The following is an 11,475-nucleotide window of genomic DNA, read 5'->3' as shown; positions in this document are numbered from 1 at the left end:
ACTAATATGAATTCTAATAATATGATATAAAACAAAAATTGAATGCTGAAATCAGGTGCAGATGGAATTTTTCCAGCCCTGATTCAAAAAGGAGAATCTAAGCTGATTCCATCTCTAATCGAGATTTTTAAGGCAAGTCTGATACTAGAGCACATTCCTTCCACATGTATTCATATTCTGTATTCATGTCCAAATGCCCTTTATCTAAATACCAGTTTGCCTATCAATCAGGCAAATCCACAGTCACAGCGTTACACACGCTTGTGACTAAAATTGAAAAATCTCTTTCGTCAAAAGAAACTGCATTATGTGCGTTTCTTGATATCGAAGGGGCTTTCGACAATGCTTCCTATGTATCAATGGCACAGGCTATGAGAAGAAGACATTTCGATGACTGCATAGTCGAATGGATCAAAGGCATGCTCACAAATAGACAAATCACCTCGGAGCTGGGTGGGTCGTCGACATCTGTGATTGCAACGAAAGGTTGTCCACAAGGAGGGGTTCTATCACCTCTACTTTGGTCACTGGTGGTTGACGACCTTCTGATTAGTTTGGAGGCGAATGGTTTCGAAACCGTGGGTTTTGCTGATGATTTAGTCATAATGGTACGTGGCAAATTCGACGATGTGATATCGAGCAGGATGCAGATGGCCTTAAACCTTACACAATCATGGTGTATCAAAGAAGGTCTGAGCATAAATCCCTCAAAAACAACAATTGTTCCTTTCACCAAAAAGAAGAAACTGCATCTGCAGACTCTAAATCTTGGAGGAGAGGAAATAAAAGTCAGCGTTTCAGTGAAATATCTAGGCGTAATCCTAGACGCTAAACTAAACTGGAACGCACACTTAGATGCAATTATCAGTAAGGCCAACATTGCCCTATGGGCATGTTCTAAAATGATAGGCAGAACATGGGGCCTTAAATCAAAAATGGTTATGTGGGTCTATACAGCAATTGTGCGGCCTAGGATAACCTATGCCTCATTAGTATGGTGGCCAAAGACTAAGGAGACTGTAGCTACAAAAAAGCTAAACAAACTCCAACGACTGGCATGCGTTGCTGTAACAGGAGCAATGCGAAGCACACCCTCAAAGGCATTGGAGGCTATCCTTCACTTGTTACCTTTGGGTCAACATGTTCAGCTGGAGGCTAATAGAAGCGCTCTAAAGCTAAAAAGATATAAAAAAAAAAGTTAGTTGTGTCCGAGACACGACCACATAGTTGACGTAGGATTCCGTTAGGCTATCTGTTGATTTTGGATATGTTTGAAGAATTACATCGTCCAACTCTTTGATAATAATTTGGTCGCTCTGAAAAGGGCCGTTTTGTCTAGTTGTTGGGTATTGTTTGTTCACTCCACCAGTGTTTACCGAGTGATGATGACAGAAGGATGGAAAACAGTCGTTGAATAGTGCGTATCAGATAAAAGATACCAAAGTGGAACGAGACATGATGAAAATCGCCCTCTGTGATCCTAGACGAGATGCCTCCTGTGTTATGTATGGATGAAATAAAGAAAAAAAACTCACCAATGTAATATAAGATAATTACCAATACCGAACACAATTATCAATTTTTCTCATCAGTAAAAACATCTTACTTTAATATAGAGAAAACATATCTGAAATGGAAAAGGTAATTTTCTTTTATAATTTTTTAACTTTCTAAGTGTTTATTCACCCAATGCGAATTTCAATTGGACTAACAACAACTAATACTATATGTAGAGTATATGGAAAATCACCTTTTCTAATGTTTCTTCACTTTTCCAATTTTTTTTTCCGTAAAAACTTTTCTTGAGTGAAAATGAACACAACAAAACAGACAGCTTAAACCAAACGACCCGTTCTCGAGCGCTTGGTATTTATTTATGAAAATTGAAATAAATTGTTTCATATATGAAGTCATTTTTAACACAACTGCTACCATAAATAATTTTTCGCTAACACTTGTGCTAAATTTTTCACAATACACGATCGGTCATTGATATGAAATTTCACGAGGCAACCAACATTAATGTTCCAAATTCAAATTTAATTCGCTAGAATGAATCGTATCACTCACCTTACTTGCAATATAAAAATGCCTACGACTTTCATGTATTTGCAATGCCAATTTCCCCCAGGCAGCTCGGTTTTGATGTCTCTGTTAGGGACCCGCCGCATGTGTCGTCAATTTCGACCAATCAGGGTATTTCCGTTAGGATATGGGTTGAGATTTTTGAATTGTTTGATAGTTAGTTTAATGACATATATTATTTTCTTCAATATAAAATTGTTATGGAGTGCCGAAATCGATTGACGCAAAAATATCATCAATCCATCATGAAATGACTGAGCAACAAGCGTTTGAAATTGGACAATTTTCACGATGTGCTCGATTTTCAATTTTCGATTTGTACCCCAATATGTTCCCGAAAGACGTAATCCTACGTCAATAAACAGTATTTTTGATCGGTTTTATATAGTTTTTGTGGTAAGTGGAAAACAGTAAAATAAACTCTTTTGTTTCAAAACAAATTGATAGTCCTGAGAAGGACTGGAATGGTTTAATGAGTTGTACGGAATCTGCTGCGTTTCAGTCGGATGTAGCAGTTTAGTTTTGGGAGCGATAGCTTTTACGGATTCGCTGATGCTTTCCTAGACTTTGGCGCCATCGGCTTCTGTGCGTCGAGGGTTTGATTGGCACCACCACGACGAGCTAAACGACGGATAGCGGGTGTGATACGATGCGATGCAATGCACTTCGCTCCTCTGCCTCCTTTGCCGCATCCAATTGTTGATGTGAAGAGGAACGCACCAGCAATGCACACTAGATTTAATTCGATGCTCTCCGCTGCTTCCTCTTCTTTGCTCCCTTTACCGCACCGCATCCATCGTTGGTTGCCGATGGCTTCCTCTCCTTTGCCGCACCGTATGGTGTTGGTTGATTTATAGAGCACTGCACACTAGAAGCCCAGATGTTTGCCGATCAGAGCGTTGAACGAGAATGAGAAATCCAAAAATGCTACCGTTCTTTTATATCAGTTGGTATGTGAGAAATAGGCGCCCCCACTTGCTCGCCATGCAAATATTTGACTTATCGGGGAACGAAAGAAGCGAAGCCGAAATGACGTCAATTTCGACCAATCAGTACCGTTTGGATAGGGGTTGAGATTTTTCAATTGTTCGATAGTTAATTACATGATATATATTATTTTATTCAAGGTGAAAAATTGTTATAGAGTGCCGCAATGTTTTGATGTAAAAATCTCATCAATCCGTCATGAAATGACTGAGCAATAAGCGTTTGAAATTGGACATTTTGCACGAAGCGATCGATATTCGTTTTTCAATTTGTACCCCAATATGTTCCCGAAAGACGTAATCCTACGTCAAAATATTAGACTGGAACAAAACTGGTCACTTGAGCATCCTGAATCTCTTACCCGTTGGACCAACCTCAGAGATGAACAGCGATTGGATGGAACCAAGGACCAATTATGACATTCCATACAGAGTGATCGAACCTTCCCGTTCAGTATGGGATGAGGGTGGTCCCGATGTTCGTAATGGTTCAATCCTGTTCTATACCGATGGGTCGAAAATGGGTAACAGAACAGGTGCTGGAGTGTATGGTCCCAGAATAAAAATTTCTGTAGCTATGGGAAACTGGCCAACAGTTTTCCAGGCAGAAGTAGCTGCAATAATAGAATGTATAAATGTCTGCCTTAAAAGAAATTATAGACATGCTAACATTTGCATCTTCTCAGACAGTCAAGCAGCACTTAAAGCCCCCAATGCTTTCAAGTGCTATTCAAAAATTGTCTGGGAATGCATTTGCCTCTTACGACAACTGTGTCAGTGAAGTTCGGTACAACTATACTGGATTCCTGGCCATTGCGGTATAGAGGGAAATGAACAAGCAGATGAACACGCAAGACGCGGCTCAAGCTCACCCTTCACTGGTCCAGAACCATTCTGTGGAATTTCTGAGCTGAAGCTGAAGAAATGGGAAGACCGGGAAGTAATGGCCAACTGGATGGCTGTACAACTCAACCAGTCAAAAAAATTTATCACGCCGAGTATTAAAATTACTCAACAATTGCTGAGTCTTAATAAGAAAGACTTCAGCACATTCACTGGTCTTATAACAGGACACTGTCCGAGTAAATACCATCTCAAAAACATAGGTTTAGTGCAAGATGATATTTGTCGCTTTTGTAATGCCGAAAGCGAAACCTCGGAACATTTGCTCTGCAAATGCGGAGCACTAACAAGACGCAGACTTCAACACCTTGATAAGGCTATTCTGGAGCCCAAGGAAGTTTGGTCTGTGTCGCCGATCAGGACTATAAATTTTATCAAACAGATTATTCCTGATTGGCACCTATCTCGCTATAGCTTTCAGTCTACTTCTTCATCAATAAGCAGTAGATAAGCTTGAAGCGTAGTACAAAAAATGGGGCATACCACAATAGCTCAAACTAATGGACGCAGTGGTTCACACCCAACAAGGAAAAAAAAAATTTCATTTACAAGCATATAATAATGTTTATTATTTTGTTTGGTAACGAACGATTTAATATCTTCAAAACAAAAACCTTTTTCCTATCTGGCATCTCTGCTAAAGCTAAAGAACGAAAACAAACTGACGTCATAGCATAAAACGCGGGAGACGAAAAATTCTTTTGCGTCTCAAAATTCACACTCTCTGCAGCTTTTGCGCTCCACAGCTATGCAGCTCAGCAGCTCAACAGCTCAGCAGCTCATCAGCTCAACAGCTCATCAGCTCAACAGCTCCGTAATGAGCTGATGAGCTGCGTGGTTTTGATTGCGAACCGATCCGAATACGCTCACTATAATGAAGCGATTCGAATGAACGGCTCATGAGCGGATGGCACATCTCTAGTTCAAACTGGAGCATTGGCAACGCTGGCTGTCACTGTTCACGCCTGCTTCGTCCAATAAAATTCGGAGAAACGTCATCTCGGTGTGGCTTCGCCGAGCAGCTTGTGTTTTGTTTGCGAATATTTCTCTTCTCAGACAGAACTGCCCGTCGTCATATTCGTTGCTCGTTTCTCGGTTAGAATGTTTAAGAAGTGGGTTTAGTTTTACCATGCGTCATTTGAAGTGAAAAATAATCTTAATTTCTATCACCACTTATTAGATTTGACGAGAAGGAAAGCGTTTCGGGCATTCAGCAGCTCAAATCATCGGTACAAAAGGGCATCCGAAATACGCTGATTCAAGAGTATCCACACATCGAGGGCCACATCGATCAGATTCTGCCCAAGAAGGATCAGTTTCGTATTGTGAAATGGTAAGACTAACAGGTCGACTCTTCCGGTCTTCCGGTTAACCCTTTCCTTCCACGCTTGCAGCCATGACCACATAGAGCTCCTGGTGAACAGCGCCGGCGAACAGCTGTTCTTCCGGCATCGGGACGCCTTGTGGATGCCGACGCTGCGGTTATTCCACAAATATCCCTTCTTTCTGCCGATGCAGCAGGTCGACAAGGGCGCTATCCGGTTTGTGCTGAGCGGAGCCAACATTATGTGTCCGGGACTGACCTCGCCGGGTGCGTGTATGACCAAAGTGGATAAGGGCACCGTGGTGGCGATTCTTGCCGAAGGGAAAGCAAACGCACTGGCCATCGGCCAGACCACGTATTCCACCGATGATATGTAGGCTCTGCTGAACGATGTGTTTGTTTATGAGTTGAACTTTTTTTATTATTATTTTAGCGCTAAGATTAACAAAGGAGTGGGCGTGGAGAATTGTCACTACCTCAACGATGGACTCTGGCAGATGAAGCCAGTGAAGTAAATATGCTAAAATCCACTGGCTGTGCTGTGTTCCTTCACAAAAAAAAAACTGACAAACAACAGAGAACGGAATAAATTATAAATTGGTGTAATAGTTCAAGTAGAGCGAACTTTTATTTTTGCCTCTTTGATCGCATGCTCACTGTATTATGGATGCGATAGAACCCCGTTTCCGAAGGCAGGCGGCGGATCAGCGACCGATTCGGGTTGCCTAATATCCTCATCCATAGTAATTTATTTATTTATTTAGTACATCATCTTCGACTACGTCGCACAGACTGACTTAAAACTAACTATACTAAATCTCTAATCCTAGCACTGAACACGTTTCTTGTCAACAGAAAATCAAATTCATTACAAACAACATTAAAGGAACGCAAACAAAAATCAAAACTACTGTTGTAACCGAAGTTTGTTCTGTGGTAAGGAATTGCTAATAATGGAGAGTTTCGAAAACGACGAGGCGGAATATTCAATGGAATCTGTTCCAAGAGCTTAGGACAGTCAACATGACCCATTAAAACATCAAAAACAAACAGCCTTTGTGACTTAGTGCGCCTCGGTGAAAGTGTTTCCAAATCGATCAACTTACAACGATCAGCATAACAGGGTAGATCGACCGGATCGTTCCACGGGAGAGGGCGCAAAGCGAAACGCACGAATTTTCTTTGAATTTTCTCAATCGCAAGACTCTGTGTAACTTGGTAAGGACACCAAACCGGGGAAGCATATTCCAAAATACTTCGCACAAGCGAACAAAATAGCGTCTTGAGGCAATAAACATCAGTAAATTCAGATGTATGACGCCGGATGAAACCAAGCACTGTATACGCCTTAGCTGTTATAATATTGATGTGTTCATGAAATCTTAGCTTCGAATCAATAGTAACACCGAGATCGCATATTGAATTGATACGCTCTAAGGCAACTGATTCCATGTTGTATTGATGGACTAAAACGTTACTGCAACGGGAGAAGGATATCACTTTGCATTTTTTTGCAGTTAACTCGCATTCCGTTGTCGCCACACCAGACAAGCAAACGATTTATGTCGTTTTGCAGAGCAGCACAGCCATCTGGTGAAACTATGACACGAAATAGTTTTAAGTCATCGGCAAACGAAAGATTGGATGAGGAGAGTAACAGGCAAAGATCATTGATGAAGATAATAAAAATAAGAGGGCCGAGAACACTGCCTTGGGGTACGCCAGAATGATTGTCGAAAGTTCTGGAACGGTAGGTTTATGTTATGGATTGGTATTTCCTCAAAACGATCGTGACGTTGAACCGGTGATGCTTTGCTGAAGACACTTTCGAAGAAGGCAGCAAACAGATTGGCGGTCTCTGAACTTGTGGTAGAAACGGTCTCATTGTAGCTAACCGAACCAGGGATATTACTGTTTGCTTTTCTTTTCTTGACGAAACTCCAAAAACTTGAAGGATCTTGTTTAACCGTTGCCTGAATTCTTAGCAGGTAGTTTTTAAATGTTTCAGAAAGGAGACTCTTGTATTCCAAGTCAAGATTTCGAAGTCTAGCTCTGTCAGTCTCATTCTTCGAATTGAAATAACGATTACGCACCTTGCGGAGGTTGTTGCGAAGATTTCGTAGCTCAGGAGTCCACCAAGGTTTATTGTAAACGGAGCTTGACACTCTTCTTCTTCGAGGGATATGGCGACTGAAGACATCGTGAATAAATTCGTTAAAGTTTGACAACATCTGATCTACTGAATCGTTGTCCAAAATCGTTCCCACTCAATTTCAGCAAGCACAGAATTCAAAAGATTAAAATCGCATGAAGAAAAGTCGAACTTGAGGCATTCTTCAGACTCGTCCGTTGAAGTTGGGACAACCCGTACGTCAAGTAATAAAATAAACGGAGCGTGATGATTATCCACAAGTAATAGCGGTGAAGATGGTACAATAATATCGAGGAACTCTGGGAGATTGGTAAACACCAGGTCGAGGAGTCTGTCATTTACGTTTGTGAAACCATTCATTTGTCTCAAGCCTTGAGCAAACATCACGTTCGTGAAGTCAAGTTCGATGTCAGAAGTAGCATTTGAAGGAATGTATCCATTGATGTCATCGTCAAAACTCCATCGTAAATACGGAAGGTTAAAATCTCCGATTGATAGGATAATGTCCGACTCCAAAAGACGCTCAGCTATGGATTGAACAGCGATTGCATGTGCAGAGTATAACTGGTTGTTTGAATTAGGAGGGAGATATATCGCGACTATGTAGAGAGACCGAAATTGTTCTTTTATGCGTACTGCAACTTGTTCGAGCTCGTTACAGTTAGCAATCGGAACTGATACACAATCCAAACAGTTTTTGACTGCAACCAGTACTCCACCACCTCGCGAACAAGTACTGGTATGTGCATTACGATCACAACGGTAAATTATATAGTCGGGAGAAATCTCACTGCTATCAATATCTGCCTTGAGCCATGTTTCCGTAAATACAAGTACGTCATACTCGCAGCTGGACAGTAACAAACGCAGTTGGGCGATTTTCGTGCGCAAACCTCTTACATTCTGATAATACACGGAAAGCATACTATCAGTGACGTGTCCCTCAGCACTGGTAGATGTCAAATTCGTCGATGACTCGGTGGGTGACATGGTACTTGGAACTGCAATTATCGTGGGAGGTCCGATATCGTTACCAGGGCCCCCTCCGACGGAGGTGAGGTTGCTAGAAGAAGTCGACTTTACCGGAAGAGAAGTGTTCCGTGTGGTAACATACTTGCCTGCAATAACGGTTTGGAAGGCCTCCTCTCCATCCTCAACCTCAGGTCTGGGATGCCTGATGGACGCTGGCAGGAAATGCTCGACTGAGATGAGGGGATTGGGGGCTCCCATAAGGCTAGCAGGCGTGCATCCCAGTGCCGAAACTGCGATTGATTCATGTGATGAATGACGGAAGCTTGACAATTGGATGAGTTCAGCAGATGAGCAACTTGTGGATACAGAGCATGATCCAGAAGAATGGCGAGAATGTTTACTGAAAGCTCCAGACACATCAGGTACATAAATGCTTAATTCGGTTGTATTCTTGCCTGCGATGGCAGTTTGGGAGGCCCCTTTCCATTCTCAAACTCAGGTCCGGGATGGCTGATGAACGTTGGCTGGAAATACTCGACTGAGATGAGAGGATTGGGGGCTCCCATAAGGCTGGCAGGCATGCATCCCGGCGTCGAGAAAGATTTTGATGCAGATGATGAATGTGGATGACTGAAGCTTGATGAAAGAGACATCGTTGGTGGTTTCAGTGATTCAGACGAGATACAGAAACGCTGACTAGAAACGTTGAGAAAATCAGGTACATACGTGCTGCTATTGAATGGGTACTTGCCTGCAATAGCGGTTTGGAAGATCCCCTCTCCATTCTCAAACTCAGAACCGGGATGGCTGTTGGACGATGGCTGGAAAAGCTCGACTGAGATGAGGGGATTGGGGACTTCCATAGAGCTGGCAGGCGTGCATCCCGGGTCAAAACACGTTAACACTCCACTAACGGTGCTGTCATAGTGGCAGGAGATGAGTTTTGAGCTGGTGGTATAGGCGTTAATGGTTTCGGAAGCTTTGCAGGAACTCGAAATTTTCGGGGACCAAAATTTTCAAACTCCCGGAAAAGCATACCCTCGGGCCAAGTCTCCGGATCTAAAGCCTTAGATTTTAATGATGAATCCATTCCAACTTTGAAGGACACAAAAGTGAGAGAGCTGGTGTCCTTGTCTTTCGGAATCAGTTTCACCACAGCAAGATCACTGTTGGTTTGGAGGTTTGCTTTGACCATTGCTGTCACAGCTTCGGTTGTAACGTCAGGACGAATTCTGGAGAGATACAACCAGAACTTCTGCTCCTCCTGGTTACACATGGGTACCGACACGGAGTTGTCCATCATCTGCTTACTACCAACACGACAGTTTTCAGATGCTTGTTCAGTAGTATTCTGATCAAGAGGCCTTTTATTGGCCCTTCGTTGTGTTATTGAGGGCCAGTTGGCAGCTGGAGAAAACTGAACATTGGATTTTGAACTTATCTGCTTAATTTCAACGCGCAGCTCCGCAATTGCATTCGTCAAAGAGTATAATGGCGATGTTCAGCATTAGCAGAAATAGATCGGAAGAGTAATAATCTTTATAAAAAACTATGGATGGGTTATACCTATGATATAACCGCAAGGTTGCAGTTGACTTAGTAATCAATTGTATTTCTTCAATTATCAATAATCCCACCTCGGATGTTCCTCATCGTTTACGAAATCGCCGCTGCGCAGAGCTATCTTTTGTGTGTATCGATTAAATTATTGATTAAACTAGTGAATGAATGCAACTATTTACGAATTCAATTGCAAACAAATCCCAATTTAAGTCAATTCATGCATTATGGTAGTAGTTATCGCAGCAAAAAGTTATCAATATTTTGCCAAATCATCAAACAGTATGCGTAAAAGTTCAGTGAGCTGGCGACATGAAGAGATATCGTCCAATGCAGTCTTGAATAATCGAGCCGAAGCGTTCCATTTTTACCCGCTTTTGTAGACCGTGTTAGCAAAACGACTTCCGGAGTGTAAAAATGCATTGGAGTACAAAAGTATTGCCGACTTGAATGTATCTGCAATGCCGATTTTCCCAACTTTTGACGTAGGACTACGTCTAACCGGAAGATATAGGGGGTAAAATGGAAATCTAGGCACTGAACAAATAGGAAAAAATGCAAGATTTGGAACGCTTATAACTCGAGCATTTCTCAATAGATCGCAAAGGTTTTTGCATCAATTGATAGGAAATATATCTACGCATCTATCATAACGAATAACATTTCATTTTTCTTGAGATAAATAATTGAATAATTGTGAAATATCAAGCATTGTCAAAATGCACTATGTGCCCATTTTTGATTGGTCCATTTTGTGCTCCTCAAATCGTACCGACCAAAACGGGCAACCAGAGCAGCAGCGATATAGAATATAGAAGCACGATTGGAAAGGAAAAAGAAAAAAACTAGAAATGGGTTATATCTTTGTTATAACCGCAAGGTGGACGTAGAGCTAATGTTGACTTTGCAATCAATAAGTAACAAGCATATACATCTTAGACATTTTCGCTTTCGAATAAAGTGATAATAATATCAATTCGTTTAGCCAGAAAAGAATTATTAACGCCCAAAGGGGGAATCGATTCTTCCTCGAAAATACCCAGTGCAATTATAACCCCACCCCAAGCCCCGACAATTGGAATCATCGTTGATCCGGAGCAGGATTATTAACCCTTAAAAAGGAATGGATTCCTCCTCGGAATTACACAGCGAAAATAAAACCCCCTTCCCAACAATTCCAACTTCCCAATAACGACGATCGATCGCAACATTCGTAAACAAATAATTTTATAGCGCTGCTTTCATAGATTCGATATGTAATATAATATCCACCACACCATGTCATATCGTATTCTTCACTATCAAATCCATAGTCAATCAAAAGTATTGCCAACTTGAATGTACCTGCAATGCCGATTTTCCCAACTTCTTGGTTTCACGATCTGTATAGGGAAAACCATTCCGGTTTGTAAAAATGCAAGCGAGTACAAAAGTACCCGCTGCTTGCATCTAATATGCTATGCCAATTTCCCCAGGCTCCATGGTTTTGAAAT

General features: G+C 41.7%; 1 protein-coding gene across 1 annotated transcript; it reads left to right on the top strand.

Moving 5' to 3' along the window:
- Positions 1-4,927: 4,927 nt before the first annotated feature.
- On the top strand, positions 4,928-5,915 carry LOC129762218 (malignant T-cell-amplified sequence 1 homolog). Its single transcript, XM_055760279.1, has 4 exons — positions 4,928-5,086; positions 5,155-5,307; positions 5,369-5,671; positions 5,732-5,915. The coding sequence occupies exons 1-4, from the start codon at positions 5,076-5,078 to the stop codon at positions 5,811-5,813; spliced, it is 549 nt and encodes a 182-aa protein (XP_055616254.1). The 5' UTR covers positions 4,928-5,075; the 3' UTR covers positions 5,814-5,915.
- Positions 5,916-11,475: the final 5,560 nt, after the last annotated feature.

Source organism: Toxorhynchites rutilus, chromosome 1 (genome assembly GCF_029784135.1).
Source record: "Toxorhynchites rutilus septentrionalis strain SRP chromosome 1, ASM2978413v1, whole genome shotgun sequence".
NCBI classification, from domain to species: Eukaryota; Metazoa; Arthropoda; class Insecta; order Diptera; family Culicidae; genus Toxorhynchites; species Toxorhynchites rutilus.
The sequence above is the reverse complement of the archived record's forward strand: the minus strand, read 5'-3'. Positions and strand labels throughout refer to the sequence as shown.